At 37.8% G+C, this 23,757-nt stretch overlaps 1 protein-coding gene across 1 annotated transcript in view; it reads right to left on the bottom strand.

Annotated features, from left to right (window-relative positions):
• Positions 1-20,512, bottom strand: part of LOC137265337 (metal transporter CNNM4-like) — a 72,503-nt gene extending 51,991 nt beyond the window's left edge. Inside the window, exons 1-2 of the mRNA XM_067800716.1 lie at positions 20,453-20,512; positions 18,194-19,583 (exon numbers count right to left, since the gene is read on the bottom strand). Of these exons, the coding sequence (XP_067656817.1) occupies positions 18,194-19,529 (1,336 nt within the window). The 5' untranslated portion in view covers positions 19,530-19,583; positions 20,453-20,512. The remainder of the gene's footprint in view (positions 1-18,193; positions 19,584-20,452) is intronic.
• Positions 20,513-23,757: the final 3,245 nt, after the last annotated feature.

The following is a 23,757-nucleotide window of genomic DNA, read 5'->3' as shown; positions in this document are numbered from 1 at the left end:
CCTCCCAGTATTCCCAGTGCCCTCAATACAGTACTACATGAATCCACCTAATAAAGATCAGCTTGTTAGGCCCTTATCAATCGGTGGTCATAATGAATAAATAGGTTCAGTCAAATCAACTACACTTCAACTTTGAAAAGTATTAAATAGATAAAAGCAGATAAAAACTTGTTAGTGATGAATAGTATGGCCCACAGGATAACACAGTTTTGTATCTGAAACTAGTATTGATGTACTGAAAACATGTGATTGTGTAAGGACAATGCAACCTCTGTAGGTTGGTGATCACCAATCAGGAGACTATGGGTTAGTTCATCTTCCACATACAAGCAGCCCTTGGCAGCAAGATCAACACTCCATCTCTCAAACTGCTTAAAATATGAAGGTTGGGCTAACCATTAGAGAACACATCTTCCACAAAAGTTATCAGCAATATAAACACATGAAATGACATGGTCTCATAAACTCTCTTGTAACTTGTAACTTGTAACATGTTACCTTCATTATCTGACTGATTGAATTTGGATTTTACGCTGCTTTCAGCAATAATTCCAGCAACATACATATGTATGTATGTATGTATGTATGTATGTATGTATGTATGTATGTATGTATGTATGTATGTATGTATGTATGTATGTATGTATGTATGTATGTATGTATGTAACCTGGTATAATGATTCCTTATGTAGTAACCACTGTAAGGAGATGGAGACAGAGCAACTGGCTAGAGGACCACTTCAAATCATGCTAATGCAAAGCTCATATTGTTGATCAGTGGCTTTATAACAGTTGTAGCGCTCCACAACTGACATTAATCAGATCAGTTTATCAGATCACAATTATTTCCAACACCAGGACAACCTGACTATCAGTTATCTCCAGAATTATCACGTAATTAGCACCCTGTGGGGACATGAAGAGAGACCTGTCTCAAGCACTCCCTGCTTGTAAAGGTTGACTAAAAACGGACCAGGGTTCTCAGATGTGTGACAAAGCATGAAGAACTCACCTTCTGGATGTGTGGAAGTTTGTGCTGCTGTACAGGACACTACATGGTCACACTATGTACAAGTTCTCATATTAGGCCACCCGAGCATTTGTTTTCTGCCAACTTAACAAATATGTACATGATATTCTCCAATCACTATTTGGGAGACCAAAAATGGGATAAACAAAGGCATGTTTGTTTGCAATTACTACCTTTTGAAGAAAACATTCCCTGAAATGTCATTTACAACCGTTCTCCTAGATGTGATAAACAAGTAAGAGTCATGTGCCCCTGACTACAGTGCCCTCTATGTGGCATCTGAAAATGGCAGGTACGAAATACAGTTGGAATCTGACAGGTTTTGATCTTGATAAACATTTAACCTAGATGACACACAGGCATACATGCACGCTTCTAACCTTAATCTCTTAGGAGGAAAACAGAATTTCAAGGAAAATTCACAGGGAGCATAGAGTGATTCGTTCGAAAGTTCTGACATCAATGATACATAGAAACACTGTCAGGAGTATTTTCAAGAATAAGAAGCGATTTCATTGGATAAATACTGGTTACTAATGAAACTTTTCAGTACAACTTAACTAAAGGGACTTAACTAACTTGTTAAGTCCCTAGTTGAATTAAAAATAAATAATTTGTAGAAAATGCATACAGATGCATAATTTACATGTGACAGATGCTTATGTTTACAATTTACATTTCAGTACACTCTGCTATAAGGATCGTGATTGGTCAAAATCATGCATGTGACTTGTGGCAGTAATGGACATTGTAGTCGTAAAACGAAAATTGAAGATTTAGACGAAAAGTTTGGGTAAAATCATGCTACTTCGACTTTGCATTTCAGTTGGAAAAATTCATAATCCAAGCAATTTAAAAACGGCTACATATAATGCTTAGCCTTGCAGAGCTACAGATAATGTTCACCCTTACAGAGCTACAGACAATGTTCACCCATACAGCTCTCTGAGCTATAGACAATGTTTACCCTTATAGAGCTATAGACAATATTCACCCATACAGCTCTCTCAGTTATAGACAATGTTTACCCTTACAGAGCTATAGACAATGTTTACCCTTACAGAGCTATAAACAATGTTTACCCTTACAAAGCCAAGAGGGAAAACATCATTTCTTTTTCATAATGACCACAAGTCATGCTTTATCCAACTTTTAAACCGACCAAAGATATACTTATAAACCGACCAAAGATATACTTATAAACCAACTGAAGATATACTTTAGATATAATTTCAATTGTTGGTATTTACTGTTGAAATCAACTGGGATGAGACTGGCAGCTGACACCTCACCTTGCACACATAATAAACATGCTCTGCATGAGCTACCCGTGCCCAGCACATGCACTGCCCGCACTACCTGTCTTGCAAGGAACACACGGTTCAGACAGACTGACAGTCTCATTCTTCACGGTGATCCTTCATAGCCTTGTGGAAAATACCACTACACTAACAGACGAAGGATCACAGGTTTAAAACTGAGTGTCAGCATTACATGTTGGAAATTAGCAATAATGTCCTGTTTTACTATTGCATTCAATGATGGCTACACAAAGCTGTATCAATATAAAAAAAAGTAATACTTTAAAGTCAAGGGCTATTCCTCAGAAAATCCATGGGCAGAGGGACAATACTGAAGTATTATCCTTGGGCAGCGGGACGATATTGAAATAATTCCCCCTAATTGACTGGGTGTTGGAGATGACAAGAAATAGTGCCTCGCTAGAACAATAGAGTGACGTCACTGGAGGTTTACAGGTCAAGTTTAATGAAATAGAGCCTCTCAACATACCTGTTATTATATCCATCTACCCAGTAAGATTTTACACTTTTGTGAGCCTACATGAAAGAACAAATTTATTGAGCATTTACAACAGTTATCCATACTTGTAGACCCTTGATAGCAATTAGGTTTTCACATAAATATTTGCATAATCTATGCAGGTATGCACTATCTGTACCTCTGCCTTTGATGTAGAAAGCCATACATGAAATCATTCATTATGAGTGAGTGAATGAGTGAGAGGGTTCTATGCCACTTTCAGCACTATTTCAGCAAATTTCACCGCAGGGGCCACAAGAAATGGGCTTCACATATTGTATGCAGATAGGGAATCAAAACCTTAACCATTAGGTTACCCAACTGTCCCTGTTAAATAATGACAATACAACAAGTTTGCTAATGAGTATTATCTAGCCTCATGTAAGAATATTGAGTTTTGATTGGTCCACGTGACTCTGATAAAATGCTATGTACATCCATCACGATCCGCCAGCGCGAGTATAAAAGTTGTATACTGCCGCTGCGAAAGTCATATCACCCCGCTACGCCTCGGTGACAACGTGAAGTGAGAAAAGCGTGCATCCACAAGCCTTTAGTAACGTGCAGTGCATTGAGGTCAAACAGAGACCATATACCGATCTCGGTATATGGTCTCTGGGTCAAACGATCAGCTGGTGTCAACATGGCAGCAAGTCGATTCGATGCGTGTTGTTTTGTTTTGATTTAGTGAAAACATTCAGCTAGATAAATGCGTTATCACATTGTGTCGAGGGAAATAAGGGGTTTTATCAGTCCCAAGTAAGGTTGTATTCCCCGAGCCTCCAGCGCCTCCGGCGGTTCGGGGAATACAACCTTACTCGGGACTGATAAAACCCTGTATTTCCCTCGACGCGATGTGATAACTTACAGTATCACAGACTGCATGGAATAATGTTTTTATACAATGTGTTCCATGAATATACAAAATACAAAATAACTCCAAGTTTTCCAGGAACTGAAGAGGCATGGTGAACAGACTAGCTGTCCTGAAAACACAGTGCTGTGTCATAAAACATAACAACAAAAAACCCACACACCCTCCCAGAATATTTGATGTCTGATCTCCACTACAGAGAATACAGTATTACTCTCCAACTGTATCACTACTGTACTCTAAGACCAGTGTTTGCAGACTCATATAACATGACAATTATTGCCTGTTGTAGCTTCCATCTGGAAAATCCAATTTTGTAAAGGTGGCATGAGCTAGTACACTCCATAATTCATGACTTGCTACTTCAACATGTGCTCATCATCACAAGGCCACATGGCCCTCCGACAGTCTGATAAAGTCTGTATACAGAAATTGATGAAAAACACTGATGCTGAGTTACACTTAAGATCCACTCTGACCTTACTCCTGGTCATGGGACATGACTCTTATGTCACATTTATATATTTTCCACAGAGAGAGTCCCTTTATGAAAAACGTGTGTTGGTGGAGAAAGTATGGTTACTAGCTGACTGACACAATACACAGGGATTGGGAAAGAGAACTTTGACAGTGGGCCATTTTCAGGATTATTAGCTATTTCCTGAATTTTGAAAGGGTCACTGCCCTTGCATCAATAGTAAACTTCCAAATTTTAATGGAGCATTTTTCATTTTAATGTGCAAAATGGCCCATGGCCCCTGCGTTTCCCAATCCCTGAATACAGTCAAATAACAGTGAGTTACTGAGTTTAGTTTTGTGTCACTTTCAGCAACAATTCAGCAATATCAAAGAGGGGAGCAGAAATTGGCTTCATACATTGTACCAATGTGGGGAATCAAACCCAGGCCTTCATCGTGACTGACGAGTGACTGCTTTAACCACTTGGCTACCCCAGCAGCCCCAGTCACAAATCACAACAAAACATAATAATGAGAAATAATTTCCACTGACAAATCTTCCATTAGCCCAGAAAACAAAACCATTATTCATTATCAAACAGTTTTCAAAAATAATTCTTCTCTCACAACTACTTCATCTACAAACACAACATTGACAAATCCTACATATGTCCTGAAAACAAAACCATTATTCATCATTAAATGGCTTTCAAAAATAATTCTTGTCTCACAACTACTTCGTCTACAAACACAACATTGACAAATCCTACATATGTCCTGAAAACAAAACCATTATTCATCATTAAATGGCTTTCAAAAATAATTCTTGTCTCACAACTACTTCGTCTACAAACACAACATTGACAAATCCTACATATGCCCTGAAAACAAAACCATTATTCATCATTAAATGGCTTTCAAAAATAATTCTTGTCTCACAACTACTTCGTCTACAAACACAACATTGACAAATCCTACATATGCCCTGAAAACAAAACCATTATTCATCATTAAATGGCTTTCAAAAATAATTCTTCTCTCATAACTACTTCGTCTACAAACACAACATTGACAAATCCTACATATGCCCTGAAAACAAAACCATTATTCATCATTAAATGGCTTTCAAAAATAATTCTTCTCTCATAACTACTTCGTCTACAAACACAACATTGACAAATCCTACATATGCCCTGAAAACAAAACCATTATTCATCATTAAATGGCTTTCAAAAATAATTCTTCTCTCATAACTACTTCGTCTACAAACACAACATTGACAAATCCTACATATGCCCTGAAAACAAAACCATTATTCATCATTAAATGGCTTTCAAAAATAATTCTTCTCTCATAACTACTTCGTCTACAAACACAACATTGACAAATCCTACATATGCCCTGAAAACAAAACCATTATTCATCATTAAATGGCTTTCAAAAATAATTCTTGTCTCACAACTACTTCGTCTACAAACACAACATTGACAAATCCTACATATGCCCTGAAAACAAAACCATTATTCATCATTAAATGGCTTTCAAAAATAATTCTTCTCTCATAACTACTTCGTCTACAAACACAACTTAGCAGTGACCTCAAGACCTCAAGGACAAAATGTTCGCGTAACGAATGTCCTGTACAGTGTATTTAAATGTAGCATGAGATATTAATACTTACTATAAGACAGCTAAGTCATTTCAGATCTTCTTGGGACACGCACAGAATTTATTACGCTTCATAAAACATGAGTGAGCACAAACTTCTAACTTCAGTGACATTTTCAGTACCACCACTTCACGATATTTACAAGGCTGTTACACACACTGGAAAAATGTTTATTTACTAAAGAGGAATCATTTGAGGGATACCAAAGCCTCCAAAATAGTATTTCAGCATACTTCACATGCAAAGGAATTAATATACTGCCTAAAACTAAATTGCTAAGTCCCTAGTTGAATTAACCATACATAATTTGTAGAAAATGCATACAGATGCATAATTTACATGTGACAGATGCTTTTGTTTACAGTTTTATCTCATGTTTCTGTTTTTCTGCAGTAACAGGTGAGGTGACATGCAGAATCCCAAGTAAGTCAAACTATTCATCTTATCCTTAGAAACGCTGACATGGCAAAGTTTGATGCATCTGTGATCCTTTCTCAGACAATTAAAGAATACTGTGTAAATACAGTTTTATCTTATGACTTTTCTTTCCTGAATGAGTGAGTGATATTTCAGTTATACCGCAGCGTGTCAGCTAAATGCATAAAGAAGCCTGAATAGATGTAGATCTTAGACATCTGCCACTTATGTAACACCCACAAACATGACACTAGCAAACCATCTAAGGGCAAGCCTAGGACTCAAACTCATAATCTAAGGTTTCTTATGCAAAAAATGTTTCGATACAAAACCTTAAATCTCAAGACAGAATTCACTTTTATATGTGAAATTAGAGTGAAAGAAATGTATTCTATTCAGACGAAAATTGGTCTTAAACATGCCCAAGAAAAAACTGAGACTAGGCCTCCAAAGCTTTCAGGAATACCATGAACTCCTGGGCCATTATGTACCAGAGCTCCTGAGAAGATTTTAGCTATGTCGGTAAGATACCAGTACTTTTGAAACTAAGTGGGTATTTCCAAATTCAAATGGGTATCCATACTTTAGATACCCACCATCTTCTTAAAATTCAGGTATTCATTTCAAATAAGCATTAGAGGTGAGACATTTTTGTATTCAACTATTAAAAACAAGAGTCATCAGAAGATGACATAACCACCCGGCCTCCACATGATTGAAGGACAAATCATCTCGCAGTTACTCACTGATTTTTTAAAGACTAAGTCTGAATTGTTTCCATGGAATTCATGAAAATTATGAATACCATATAGCTGTAATCAGCAAAGTCACTATTTCAAGATCTGTCTCATATATCTGCCAAGATCTGTTGAAAGATATGAAATGATTTTCGAGTTGTGCTCTGGGAAAGAAGCCCATCCCTCCATTTTGAGACTAAGTCCGAAATGTTCCCATGGAAACCAAGAAAACAATACATCACAAAAACCTTTAAAATCCGAAAGGAACCACTTTGGGGTCTGTCACACATATGCCAAGTTTTACTGACAGATATTAAGAAGTTTTTGAGTTCTGCTCTGGAATTGAAACACACCTCTCACTTTTCAGACTAGGTCCAAAACGTTTCCTTGGAAACCGAGAAAATAATAAATCACAAGATCCTGTACATAGCAAAAGGCACCACTACAGGTTCCGACTGATATATCTACCAAGTTTTGCAGAAAAATACTGAATGATTTTAGTTCTGCTCCGGAAATGAAGCCCATCCCTCCATTTTGAGACTAAGTCTGAAACGTTTCCATGGAAACCGAGAAAATAATAGATCACCAAAACCTGTACATAGCAAGAGGCACCACTTTAGGTTCTGATTGATACATCTACCAAGTTTTGCACAAAAATATTGAATGTTTTTTTTTAGTTCTGCTCCGGAAATGAAGCCCACCCCACTATAAGGCTATTATTAAGACTAACACCAAAATGTTCCATGGAAAAACAAAAAAAATATAAATGCCAAAAATCTGTAAATAGCAAAAGGCACAACCATAGGCTGAAATTACTATATCTATAAAGTTTGGTCCAAAAATATTGACGGACGGACGGACAGACGAGGCATAGACTATATCCCCCCGCATTACATGCCGGGGGATAAAAATCCTCCTAACAATGCTAAATTATGGCTAATAGGTATTACACCTTCATCTGTTTGTGCGGAATGAAACAATATATGCCTTAGTCTACATCCATTTTGGTGTATAACAAGGTACCAAGATGACTATTAGATGATATAACAGTCATGTCTTCACTCTAACAATTAGTGTTTTCAAAACCTTCTTCACATCTTGATGTTTCCACACAGTACACACCTAATGTTACAAGTTCATATCTTATTGTGAAACACAGTACTTGCCTCTTAATTCAGTTCCCTAATGAAGTTGTTTTCAGTTTGTAATGCATAAAAAAATACAAACTTGAGTTTGAATGCGTGAAAGCATTTGACCACACTTGCTCGCCATTATGGATTTGTTCACAGGACGTAGAAATAAAACTGCTAATTGATTGGCAGCTATTTATAGATTGGCCAATCAGTGAAGGGTTAACATCTGAGCCATGATTGATATTCTGTTACTACTATTAGCATTGCACATTTAAATTGCACTCACAATGATTCTTTAATTGACAATACTTAGAAATGGAAAAGCTTTAAGTTCGACTGTCTTGAATTGATACAAAATGCAACATAACTTAGGCGTATTGGGTAAACACACATTGTTATTTTGACATAGCATAAACATAATTATTTAGCGCTTTATCATATGCTAGCAGATATTTTTCTTGCATACCTCAACTGTTCTAAAGTGTTTTATAAGCAAATACATAGCGTACCTGTAGCTCTGATGTACCTGTTCCTAATGGACAGGAGGGTGCAAGAGGATACAGCACCAGTTGGTGTCACCGTGAGGAAGTCGCAATGACACGCACACACTCACTCACTCAGTGTCTTACAAAGAGGGCGCTTAGATAAATGTGTTATAACTACAGGAGTTGAAAAGTGGTGAAGTGAGTGAGTGTGATTATGTCAATCTGGTTTAACACAACCTTTACCAACATCACAGGAGGGTAAGTAAAAACTGGAATTCATATTTTCAATCTGAACACTTGAAACAGAAATGAAAGTGGTATTTTTCCTTGTCTTCAGGAAATATTTAATTCTAAAACACTTTCCAGTTAAAATCTTGTACCATGCAGAACTACAGGTGTACTAGAATAGTGTCTAACAATACATCACTTTCAAGTGCAATAAATATCATCTCACAAATCTGTCCTCTCAAACACAACAAGCAATATATCACTTTAAACATATTAATTTCAGTATATTTTAAAGCCCTTGAGTAAGTAAGCCAGTAAATTAAACCTTGCTAGAAACGGATCAAGTCTACTTTATGTTTTATTCTGCACTTAGCAATATTCCAGACATCTGGTGACTGTCTGTTACTAATTGTGTGTGAACCAAACAATCCAGTGATAGCATCATGAGCATCGATCAACACAATAGGGATACGAAGGCACGTGTCAACCAAGTCAGCAAGCCTGAACAACCAATCCACTACGACAAGCACAGGTTGCTGAAAACCAATTCTATTCCAAATCTTCATGTGTTTCTACAGTCTGTTTGCAGTGAAAACATACCAAATAAAGTGAAATCAAGATTGCAAGTCATCATAATTGTTACTTTCTTATGGCAATTTTAAGTCTCAGAATTTTTTTCAACGTAGGATAAAAGTTGTTTAACAAACGCTTATATATTCAAGTTGTTATTACTGGTTTGTATTACAAGGGGGTGAGCGCAGTAGTTGGAACAGTGAAACAAATGTGTTTGAGGTACGTGATGAGCATTAACTTAAACCAACCCTACTTGTACTCAGTGTGTCCTTTACTTTATTCCATTTACTTCTTTGTTTAAAGTGAAATTCATCAGTGTGTTTTCACTGCAAACAAACTATACTTTTATAGCAAATATGAGGATCACACCACCTTGAAAATACCTACACACTGTCCCTTCCATAAACAACAGCCATTTAGTCAAAACTATATCATGAGTTTCTGAAAATTTACACATTTACATTTATAGTGAATGACACAGAACACGTTATTTGACGAAACTTTAAACCTGTTTCCTCTGTTACTTCATATGACATGATATGACCCTGTTCTTGTAACCATCTGGACACATAGTGTCACAGTGTTCCTAGAGAGACTCTTGTACAGGCATCAAAAGGAGGTCAATGTCAAATGTTGGCTTTTCTAAACTATACACTGAGCTCAGGCTGTATATTATATACTGACACTATATTTTTGTCTAGAAAAATTCTCTCAGTTTCAGACAGACCCCCCATGTTTGGAGTAATATGTACAAGATCGCAATTGGATGTTTCAGCCTAAATCTGAGGAGAACAGGTTCATGAACAAACATGTACACCTTTTCCTTGGGTACAATGAAGTTATCATTTACATGGGGTAGTTCAGGTGTGCTGACAGATCACATGCAAGAATGAATTCCTAGGAAGATTCAATTCAAAATCCAAAATTTAAAATGAACATAAAAATGTGAACAAGAACACGTGCAATGATAAGGGATAAGTGTATACCAGACATAACTTTCAAGACTTCTGTAAAATAATGACCTGAAGCTAACAAGGCTTCGACAGATACCACCCTGAGATTGAGACCTTTGCATGATCTGCATGTCGAGAAACCAATAAATCTGCAATATACAGTTACCTCTAGCACTACCCTTTCCACAGTATCAATGAACAATATCTTGGCTGTCTGCTGCTGTTTCAAGTGTGTAAAGCAGAACATTGATATCTGTTTATGCATTGTTATGAGAAACAGATATAGGTGATACTGGGATCAAGAAGGAAATGTCTATCAGTCAGTGTTGCAGCGACAGCTTGCTGATATGCTGAAAATACAGATACCATTCTAAGTTAGCCATTTAATGAATAAAGTTTAGTGGTGATACCAGCTGATTCACTGGACCTGCAATGTAATAAGAAAACAATCTGAAATAATAACGTCTGCTACTTCTACTATCTGGAAGGCCACTAGTGCAAACATCCATGTTGATTTCTGACCACACAAGCAAGAGTGAGTGAGTGAGTGAGTGAGTGAGTGAGTGAGTGAGTGAGTGAGTGAGTGAGTGAGTGAGTGAGTGAGTGAGTGAGTGAGTGAGTGAGTGAGTGAGTGAGTGAGTGAGTGAGTGAGTGAGTGAGTGAGTGAGTGAGTGAGTTTTACACTGCTTTTTAACAATATTCCAGCAACATCTCACCAGTTGACACCAGAAATAGGCTTCCCATATTATAATCATGTGGGGAACTGAACCCGGGTCTTCAGCGTGATGAGACAGCACTTTATAACCTCTAGGCTACCCCATTGACACACACAAGCAACATAACAGAATCAGAATGTGCACAGGGACAGAAACAGACTTATTAGTCAAAAAATAGAAATCAGTGTTGTATTAGAACATTACATTTCACAAAACTGAACATTACAACTTTTTTTATCGAGGAGTCCAGATATAAATACAAGTCAATTCACCATTGCCATAACGAAAGACACTACTAGAACGTATACTTGGAACATTTTAATTCCCAGAATTAGATGAAATTTGGGAATATGGGCATGTGTGTGTGTCTGTGTCTGTCTGTCTGTGTGTGTCTGTGTCTGTCTGTGTCTGTGTGTGTCTGTGTCTGTGTATGTGTATGTGTATGTGTGTGTCTGTGTGTCTGTGTGTGTGTACAGTTCATTTTCACGCATTTTCAATTGTTATTTATTAAATTTTCAGGGCATAGGGCAGTGTGCTAAGCCCTACACACCTCTAGCTCTGTCTATGCCAGCCTCTGACAACCCTGATACATCATCAGGCTCTAAGAACATGGTGTGTTGTTCATGCTGTCAATCACTAATGGCCTGACTCAGTGAGTGAAATAGCCACTGGCTTGTTCAAATCCAGTCAGGCCAGTACATCTCCAGTCACTGGCCTGTTCAAATCCAGTCAGGCCAGTACATCTCCAGCCACTGGCTTGTTACAATCCAGTCAGGCCAGTACATCTCCAGTCACTGGCTTGTTCAAATCCAGTCAGGCCAGTACATCTCCAGTCACTGGCTTGTTTAAATCCAGTCAGGCCAGTACATCTCCAGTCACTGGCTTGACTGGCTAGTGGGTAAGTAAAAACACTCTCTCCGACTTGTTCAGTTATAATTCATCTTTAAATCATGCAAGACTATAGCCGGATAAATATGTTCATCATATTAGGAAACTGATGGTGAACCTATGTTGACATTCAAATCTGGGCTAGTGAATTATTTTGTAGGCTTGTAACTTTCAGGCACAGCTAGCCCAACTGGCTAACAAAATTTGCAAACTATGGCCTGGCCTGACTCCCAGCTGATGACACAGAACACAAAGACAGCTGTGTATGACACAAAGAAAAACATTTACTATCTTTCCCATTCCTGTCTAACTGCTGAAAATATTCAGAAACTGACAAGCAGGCCGGCGAACAAATCCACCAACAGCATGCCAGGGACAACTGATTCCATTACGTCAAAAAGATGAATTATTAATGCTGATGGAATTAGGCGGTGTGTGTACCCACCTATCTAGAACATGTGGCAACATTCAGCAACGTTGGCTAATGAAAGTATGCATGCTACTCCAATACACATATATCCCCCAGACAAGTCATATGGGATAGGTTCTAGGCCATCCTAGATACCGCTCCCATATTTAACATCAGTCATTTTCACCATGTCGTGTTCATGTGAAATAACTTCTCTGTCAATACTCAATTCCAAAAGTAGAACTGGAAATCTGCCATGATAGACACAGAAAGAAGCACACTGTTGCAACGGTTTTGATGAAAACACTACTTCGAAGTAATGATACAGTGTTTCATCAAACATCCCCAGTTATAGGAATTAGCCTGTTTGTTCAAACCATCAGGTTAACGGTTTCCTGAGGGCTTGTCAGACTCTCAGTAGACTAGTGATAAGGAGTGTCTCCTTTAGGTCAGGATTGAAGACATTTGCTGTGCAATATTAACTACACCATAGTTACAGTTCAGTCACCTGATGTCAAATAATTATATTTAACATATTTAGAAGTACTGCTATTGCAACTTGACAAATTGCAATTAAAAATTCACTTTTTCTCAGTTGTTACCTACACCCTGCTGTAAGGGATACAATTTGCATTCTTGTGTTATATACCTGAAGTTGACAACATAGGTATGTTGGCTTGTATGTCATTCCTCACAAATGCATGAACACCTGCATATTTTCAAAAGGGTATGTACACCTGTTACACCTGTAGGTGTCCATAAAGGTATGTGTTCATGTAACTGTTCACAAAGATATATATACATGGTAGGTGTTCACAAAGGCATGCCCACCTGAAGGTGTTCACAAAGGCATGTGCTCATGTAACTGTCCAAAAATATCTGTACATGGTATGTACACCTGTAGGTGTTCACAAGAGCATGCACACCTGTACTAGACTGTGGGTGTTCACAACAACGATATTATGAACACCAGGTTTTCACAAAGGCATGTACTCACTGAACTGTTCAAAAAGCATGCACACTTATAGGTGTTCACAAAGGAAAGCACACTTGTAGGTGGTCACAAAGGTATGGGCACCTGTAGATATTCATAAAGTTGGCAAATAAATGTGTTCTTTCCTCATTATAGCTGATAACTGTGCATCCTATCATAAGTAATAAGAATGTAATTTATATCACTGAATATATACTGTGTTACTGAATCTACATTCATGCCTTTCTGACACAATACAAGCTTCATGCCAGTATGTCAAATACAGGTCAGCCCCTTACACGGAATTCACGTATCCCATAGTGTCTCCAGCTGCCAGTCAGATATAAGTGAGTGAGGTTGATTAAAGTTTTACGCCGCACTCAGCAATATTCCAGTCATATGGCTGTGGTTTGCATATAATCAAGTCTGGACTAGACAATCCAGTGATAAAACCATGAGCATTTATCTACAAAACTGGGATAAGATGACATGTGTCAACCAAGTCATCGAGCCTGACCACCCTTTCACGTTAGTCACTCTTATGACAACAAACATGGCTTGCTGAAGATCAATTCTAACCCGGATGTTCACCTGACAACATCCAAACACATGGTACTTTTACAACTGTTTATGTTAACAGCTGATTTAGTTCAAAAGCTTGCTATTTTTCACACACAGAGTATGTATGCTTCTGTAAATTAGGACCAAGTGAACAAGCCTGTAGTGTGCTAACATTTTATCACAACTAATGTCACTACTCAAGCTCCTTCATCAATGACGTGACTCTCCCACAGACAAATACAAAATATTTTGGGAGTTTGCCATCTTTTCCTGTAAACAGACTTTGATTGTTTGATTCAACAAAGGGCAACAGTGGTATTCAATACTGAACCTATGAAGCTTGACGTTTGACATTGAACCCACCACTGCCGGTTGACAAACTGACAAGGCCAGCACTCATGGGACTTTGTATATATTTTCTAGGAGTAATAGTTTAAGCAAAACGTCATTATTAATCATTATTGATATACTAGCATTCAGATATTAGGAAAACATAAATATAGAGCATCAATTTCAACATGATCTGTAAATAGCACAGAGAAAGACTCCATTTGAAAGCAATAAAAATACATCTCTAAGACACATCTCTCAGTAAGACAAGACCTATGTCTACAATGTTTGATAAATTCCTTTGATTTCACCAATATTAGAGTAACCATGGTAACATAAAGCTTACACTTCATTTTAGGCTCACTAAGATTTAGCCCAAAGTAAGAGTGTCTATTGTATTAAATTGAACACCCCAACCTTCGGGTAAATGATGAAACTAATATTCAATATTTATATTTTCCTTACATCCAAATCCAAATGTATCGCATGTAGTGATAGTGACTAATATCAATATTTGCATAAATTATTGCTTCATGATTATATCCAGAGGCCATACCATCCACACCTTGAGATCCTTATTCATCATTGCACGATAATATCAACAGTAGTGTCAGTATATCTAGGATGTCACAAATATTAATAACTTCACTGCTACAAGTTCACACACCCCACAAGGAGCTATGACATGTCTACAGTTAATAACTCAATATCCAAAGTAGTATAACAATGATATACACTGTTATAGTTGAATTCCACAACATAGCGCTATCAGTATCATACACATATGAATTGCTAAAAGCTGCATATAACCCTTAAGGTGCTATGATACATATGCATACTGTAAAAGCTACAATCTAGTAGTTTAACAAAGATATACACCGCTAAAAGTTGAAATGTCTGATTATAGTGCTGTGATCATTATGGCAACAGATTGAGAACATTGCAACTATGATAAAACTTATTTGCATTTTCCCATATACAAGGGTTGATTGTCCATACAGTTGTTGGTATGGAATGATAACATGAGGTCAGTGACTTGCAGTACATACGAGCAGATATATACTGGCAGTTATATCTGCATACATGAACCATGTGTGTCAGGTCAGCACATAGTGATGGTTGTGGCCATGTTGGTCATGTTTCTGAAACCACCAAACTTTATCAACTCTGGATTATGGGAAAATACCCAATGTCACCTGAATTAGATAAGTCACAATTACAAACTAAATCAATGAAAGACATGGTTGCATAGCACAGTGAGAATGACCCACACTCAATGGAAAATGCAATAGGATAACCATCTTATACCCAATCACAGGTATCTCATTTGAGACAAATGCAATGCACATGTTCTGGATAAAGCAATTAGCTTTTGAAATTAAATGTTCATTCAAAAACTTATTCCCCCAAACCAACTGCTTTGACACAATTATCCCACAAGCTGCCATAACACACTTATTAGTGCATATATGATATCAGCTACTTTACACGGGGTTCTACAATACATATATGCATGGGAAACAATACCTCATGAGGTGCTATAACACCCATATGCACAGTAAAGCTACCTTACAAGGTGCTGTAATACCCATATGCACATTAAAGCTACCTTACAAGGTGCTATAATGCCTATTTGCACAGTAAAGCTACCTTACAAGGGGCTATGAATTATAATACCCATATGCAAGGTAAAGTTACCTCACAAGGTATTCTCAATAATAATACCCATATGCAGGGTAAAGCTCCTTACAAGGTGCTGTGAATTATAATACCTACATGCAAGTTAAAGATACCTCATTAGGTGCTACAAATAATACCCATATGCAAGGTAACGCTACCTTACAAGTTGCTATGAATTATAATACCTACATGCAGGGTAAAGTTACCTTACAAGGTGCTATGAATTATAATACCTACATGCAGGGTAAAGCTACCTTACAAGGTGCTATGAATTATAATACCTACATGCAGGGTAAAACTACCTTACAAGGTGCTGGAAATTATAATACCCACATGCAGCGTAAAGCTACCTTATAAGGTGCTATAATAAACATATGCACTGTTAATAGCTAAATAAACCTCACAAGGTGCTATAAAAACACAAGTGCTCCAAGCTAATAATTCAGACTGCAATTTAACAGCAGTTGAGAGTGAAATACAGGTGTGTGCTCCATCAACAGCTTCCTGAATACACTGTCACATAGGTACTTGCATAGCGCCCCCTGTTAATTGGGTTATGAACTTACAGCATGTCATGAAAGGGTTCATTAAGTGCACAACTGGTTAAAATGAACACACACCACTACTTAGGGGTGACTACTGAAGGCGAAACAACTACTGTGACAGCCTATTACGACCAACTATTGCACTGACAGAACACTTGCAATATATCGATAGTTTGATGCATCTTTACAGCCCTACCCATACAACCTCTGACTTAAGTACTTTGCACAGACATAAGCATATCTGAACTTGAAACAATAACAAACATGAATTTTGTTTATCAACTTGCCTCATTTAAGGCCCTAGCATTGCAGGAAGGGCTTGGCAGCAGGGAAAATAAAGCAGTTCCGGTACTGACACACAGTCGAGGGATTAACATATACTGGACAAAATAAGTTTGGGATATTGTTATTTTCATGATTGATATTTTACCAGTATGTCAATCAATAAATACATCATTTTCCAGGCGTTCAAAATTTACCAATATCCCTAACTATTTTTGTCCAGTATATTTCCGAAAATATGGCAAAAGAGCAACACAAATTCTGCTGTCAACATCCTCCTCAATATCTCCTGTACTGCTACCTTGATAGCAAAATGTTTGGTTTATTTATTGTTTAATTACCACTGTACTCTTTGACAGCAGTCTGTAGTAATCAACTCTGGAAAGGACATTCCAGTGATTAACGTCTGAGGAGGTTATAGAGCCCCGGTTAACCAATCTGCCAATCTGCAGGTGATAGAGCCCTGGTAAACCAATCTGCCAATCTGCAGGTGATATACTCATGGCAAACCAATCTGCTTATCTGCAGGTAATATACCAATGGTAAACCAGTCTGCAGTGATATACTCATCGTAAACCAATTTACCAATCTGCAGGTGATAACCAATCTGCCAATCTGCAGGTGATATACTCATGGCAAACCAATCTGCAGGTGATATACTCATTTACCAATCTGCAGGTGATACATCCATGGCAAACCTGTGTATCTGCAGGTGATATACTCACGGTAAACCAATGTGCCTATTTGCAGTAGATAAAGCCATGGCAAACCAATCTGCAGGTGATATACTCATTTACCAATCTGCAGGTGATACATCCATGGCAAACCAATCTGTGTATCTGCAGGTGATATACTCACAGTAAACCAATGTGCAAATCTGCAGTAGATAAAGCCATGGTAAAGCAATCCTTCTATCTATGAGGGCTTTAGCATGTGTAAACCAGTCTGACTACCTGCAGGACCTATGGCTTTTGTAAACTACTTTCTTTATTTGCAGGTGAATGTAAACCATTTTGCTCAAATGGAAATGTCACAGACGTAGTTTACACCTAAGATATTCATGATAAACTGGGAACATTATCACAATAATGTGCCAGTCAAGGTTTTTACTTGGACAAGCAAAGCAACTAGTTATCACCAAGTATTTCCAAGTATTTTCTTTCATTATTTGAATGAATAACAAATTAGCCAACAATGACGCACAAAACAGACTCTTGTTAATCAATATTCTACAGCTCCACCAATGCTGGAAATTACTGAATATTTTGATAATGTGTATGTTATCATGATTATTACCCCACTGATCCAGATTCATCCACCTTTGGATGCACCTTTCGCTGTACAGATAAAATCAAAGATAGTAGTACAGGTAACTTTTGTTTTAGGGATATTTAACAACTTCAAATAGGAAACAGTTTATAAAAATCTTACCTTGGAGAAAGTCTTGCAACATGGAGTCTAGTTTGATGTCACTGTCAACAAACAAGGGACGATGATCGTAGAATTTACACACAGTTCCCAGGGGAGTCTTGTCATCGGGATCAATTAAAGTCAAATCCTTTGTGTTAAGCAGGTTCACAATGTGACTTTTCTCTCCATCATAAACAGGTATTCTTGTGTAACCATGGTTCATGATTTCAGACATTGTGTCAAAATCTAAAACTGTGTTGATATCCAACATGTACACATCTTCAATTTTAGTCATCACATCTTCAACCTTTTTGTTGGAAAGCTGTAATGCTCCTGCAATGATATTTGCTTCCTCATTTTGAATAACTTTGGAATCAGCAGTCATTCGTATTAACTCTTGTAATTTTTCTTTGTTGTACACCTGACCAATTTCCTCACCAAGAATTTTATCAAGAATAAGACTGATTGGGAATGATAATGGAAACGTTATTATCATGAAAAACAACGTGATCCATCTAGTCCTCGCACCAATTGCTAGTCCATGTCTTGAACAAATTGCCTGTGGAATAATTTCTCCAAAAACAACAATTGCAATAGTGGACATAATGACAGCAATAAGTCCGTTGGAGAGATCATCCATAAGAATTGTCAAGGTGTTGTTCACGAGCACGTTACCTAACAACAATGTACACAACAAGAAATTACCTCGTTTCCTCAGGGGAACAATAACGCGGGCATATTTTTTCTCACTGGGAGAACCACACTTTTCAATAATTTTTAGTTCAGTTTGATCCAAAGCCATCAATCCAAGATTGAGTCCACTGAAAAGGCCAGAGAGACACAATAAAATAGTTAAGCATATTATCTGGATCCATAGCGGTAGCAAGAAAACTTTTTCCTCCTTCGGCAAGACTGCTATCCGCAACCAGGGATCATTCCCTTGTTTGGTCCATTGCGATTGTTCTTTCAAACACAAGTAGTAATACTTTTCATTCCGAGCAATATTTACGTCTTCTAACGAAACATTGAATTCTGCAACTGTATCCGATATCAATTTACTGACAATGAAAGACTTCGTCTTTTTAGAGCTTTCACACGTGGACCCTTCATCCGTAGGAAGCAGTTTTTCTGTTGTGAAAGAAATCTCTGTGGAATTGGTGAAGTTAGTGCCAATGAGTCGGATTGAGGTGTTTTCGTAAATAGTCACTGTGAGAGTGCCGCTGGCATCTCTGTTGCCGGCATGCGTTGACAGTATTGCAGTTACCGTTGATGTTTTGGGGCTACTTGCTTTGCACATCGCTACAAGAACTGCTAACAACCACACAGTCAACTTTATCCATCCACCACCATCAGCCATGTTTTTGCGGAAACAAAACCGGAAGCAGTTGCTCGGTCAGTTCCGCCCATTGACCTAAAGGGAGGTAATTCATAGCAGACGCTTTTGGAAATGATATTCACAGCATGTGTATTGTCAACTGTTGTACTGCGCTTTAACGAAATTAATTGTACTTTCTTTCATGACGCGTTAATGAAAATGGTAACATGAACCGAATGCTATAAATATTATACAGTCAATACATACATTTATAAGGTATAGATTTGATATGCAAGGTAAATAGTCTACACTCTTACAGTATAATATTTATAAACAAAATTATAAAATATTTTTTATTTCTGTATGAAGTAAGTTATCCATTCAACAACGGGTTTTAGGCACAAAATTGTCAGCTTTCAGAAAAATCAATGATCAACTCGTATTCCACAGCACCACCCTATGCACTAACTTCATGTCAAGTGGCCCCGTCGTTGCATCAACAACCTACACAGATACATGGATAGTGAACATTTTTCTTAAAGACTGAAGAATGCGTCGATTAATAATTTTCGTTCAAACAATTCAGTTTGTTCAACAGTTCGGAAATCGGTGAAGATGATTCTCCATTAATTATCAATGTGAACAGTTTTTAATGTCTGTGAATCCCAGAAATGGACACTTTGAATTAATTTTACAATCAATTGTACATCTATAAGTAGCCACAAATGTAATGCCAGCAGTTGTCAAAATTAATCACAATGGGTAAAATAATAGTTTTCAGACATGTATATTTTCTGTCATATCTGCATGTACATAATCTACATGCTGGTTGGCTGTATAGAGGCTATTTTCCCCCCTTAAAATACAGATTAATTGTCATTTGGTAACTGTTGAAAACGTGATCCGTGTCCAGTCATTATCCAAGAGTAAAAAAGCGGCATTCGTGTAATTCAAAGACAACTCACCGGTCAGTTTCGGATTGCTAGAGTACAACGACCCCGTTAACGCTCAGCTGGAGGTGTGTGTCTGTCTGATGTCACCTGCAACAATAGTCGCTGACGGTGTGTGCCCAGAAGGCATCCTCACAGCCTCATTATTATATCATCTATGACTACTAAATTGATTACATTCTACATCCACGAATTTCCGTCAGGCTAATGAGTCGGTGTTATACATATTAGAGACTATTGCATCACTCGGGGCCATGTAATCTTGAAATTGTCAAGTTGAGTCCGAAATATATGTGACCAGTGGAAAGGATAGTCGTGGTAGAGAAGAGGAATATCTTCAGTATGCACGGAATGTTAAGGTTGTATATCAGTAACCTTCAGTCCCTGTCTGTTAAGCATCCAGCATCACTGTCAACCCACTGAACCGATTCAGTTATGAGACCCAGGATATTCACTCCGGATAAACTCGTTTTAAATCCGAAGCTTTCGTTATTATTGTTTTTCACCATACCACAATGCATTAACGTTCTATATTACACTTTAATTTCATCGTCATTTCCTCATCATTCAAGGGAATTTTGTTTTTCATCATATCATTTATTGTTCCTCATTATTCCTTAACATCTTGATCTTTTTCAGACTTCAGGGCGTTGGTGTTCGCTCGTCACGTCGAAGTCCCGAGTTTGATTCCCTGCAAGAGTACAATGTGTGAAGCCCATTTCTGGCGTCACCCGCCGTGAAATAGCTGAAATATTGCTACTTACACTCTTTCTCGTTCGTAAGACTTCAACATTTTGTGACAAGTGAAGTTCCGGGGTAGAATAAGCCATCAGCAACCCATGCTTGCCATAAAAGGCGACTGCGTTTGTCGTAAGAGGCGACTAAAGGGATGTTCAGGTTCGCTCACTTGGTTGACGCATGTCATCGTATCCCACTTCCGTCGATCGATGCTGTTGATTGTCTGGTCCAGACTCGATTACTTACACACCGCCACCTTATAACTGGAATATTGCTGACTGTCACTCACTCACTCACTCACTCACTCACTCACTCACTCACACACTCACCAGTGCTGTGTTGGTCTCGCCAGTCACGACATACAAAACATCGAAACTAGTGATAAAGTCAACAAATATATATTTCCGGTAAACTTTCTGAGTTAACTTCCACATGAACGCAAGTCGAGCACTTTACCTATACACATATCGATTTAACCGTATCAGGTTTTGTCTTTGCAGGTAGATACTAAATATACGTATACATTTTACAGTTGAAACGTGGCGGTCATCTTGAATTTTCAATGCCTCCCCATCTGCGTATTATTGTTGTAGTGCAAGCATCATATGTGGCTTAATTCGTGCATACTGTATGAAAATTGTGGAATTTACATTGAATCTAAGTGTCTGACGGTGTAATTCTGAATGGAAAATGGTGGCCATCTTGAAAAATGGCAGCCATCTTCAATTTTCAATGCCTCCCTATCTGTATCTTATTTTTGTAGTATAAGCAACATATCTGCCAATTTTCATGCTTGTAACATGAAAATGCTTAATTATACCACTATCCACTGGACTAAGTGCTTTGATGTTGTTCTCAGAGGTAGCAAGCATTTCAAATTTTCGGCATATAAGGTTACCATCCGTGTCCGTCCGTCGGTCCTTTCGAAACATGGAATGTACGTTATCCACTTCTCAAAAACTACTCTATGGAATTCATTTAGATTACACATGTGCTTTATATCGACTCTAACGGTCTAACTCATATTTTGATTTTGTATTTTACATGTATATATTTTTCCAATTTTAATGCCGTTTGAACTTGCATAAATTTTGTTGAATTTCTCTCTGAATATAGTATTATAGGGGTGAGGTCTACCCACTTCTCCACAAAAGCTGCTCAACAGAATTGATTGAGCTTCGATTGTGTTTCATTGGGACTTGTGCATCTCGTACCTTGTTGATCCAGTTCCTTAATTTTGTCTCCTCTGCAGACTTTTGAACTAAGTTGAATTTGGTTCTATCCGTCCTGTTCGTCCCATACAACAGGGAGTGTACTTTATTGACTTCTTCCCAAAAAACACTGCACAAAACTCATTCAGCTAAATGTGTGCGTCTTATATTTTGTTTTTGTATTATATAGTTTTTTTATATGTTTAGAGACATTTGAACTTAAATTTGAGGGATTTCTCCCTGATGAAAGTGAAATAGGAGATTAAATCGATCCACTCCTCCACAAAAGCTGGTCATCAGAACCGATTAGGCTTATACATGTGTTTGACTGGGACTCAAAGGTGTGCACCTCATTGTTGCATAGATGTTTATTGAACTCGTTTAGTAGGAATTAATCACCGTAGCACACACAGTGGAGGGAACACTTCCTACACCAGTGGGGGCATCCGTGTCCCTGGACACAGTTTTGTCTTGTTTAATTATTGTATTTGGGGGAATGTATCTGGGCTGCTGGTAACAGATGCATCATCTTTCATTAGCGATATTCTTCACCATCATAAGAATCAAGAAACAGGCGTTAGTCAACAGCATTTGCAAACACAAATCGACCATGTATTTGCCTAAATTACTGACTACGAGTATATTCACAACAGCATGTAAATAAACATAAGCGTTAGGAAGACATTTAATCATCAAAGTTCTAAGGACTCATTATCAATTCAGAATGACACCAGGTGTCACAGAAAGGTGACACAAACACATGCAAAGGTAGGTCATGTGTTTACCTTTTGAAAACACTGCAGCAAATGCTACATGTCAAAATAGATACATAGAAACATGCTAAACCACACTGAACATCGTTTGGGTCATTTGAGGTTTCTACGCGGTGTTTAACAATATTCTAACAAACAAGTTTCACACATTTTAGCCTAAATACGAAACCGAGCATGTGGTCTACCTTTCTGAAGCAGGTTCGGCATAGACAAGTAGATACGCACATGCATTAAGTTCTGAATGATGACGGAAAACGAAGTTCTGCCAAAATATAACACACACGTGTTATGGTATCCAACGTGTTAAACGTGTCCTACAACAGAAATGATGGGCGACGATGTCATAAAATTCATAAAATTAATTCATAAAATAGTTTCTTTAAGGTTTTCATTTCTATGAATTTTATTAATCAAAGCTGAATGAAAGTTACAACGTTAACTATTTGAATAAGATAATGCACTATGTTACAAAAGTCATTCAGATGATGGTCACAACTGTACGCTCCTAATGAACATCCGGGTAAGGACACGTCTTCGGCAACCTATGTATGTCCAGGGGGGCCGGTTGATCTTGCTCAGTGGCGTCGTTTAAGCATTT

Source organism: Haliotis asinina, chromosome 15 (assembly GCF_037392515.1).
Source record: "Haliotis asinina isolate JCU_RB_2024 chromosome 15, JCU_Hal_asi_v2, whole genome shotgun sequence".
Lineage (NCBI taxonomy): Eukaryota > Metazoa > Mollusca > Gastropoda > Lepetellida > Haliotidae > Haliotis > Haliotis asinina.
Note: the sequence above shows the minus strand (reverse complement) of the source record. Positions and strands in the feature narration are given on the sequence as shown.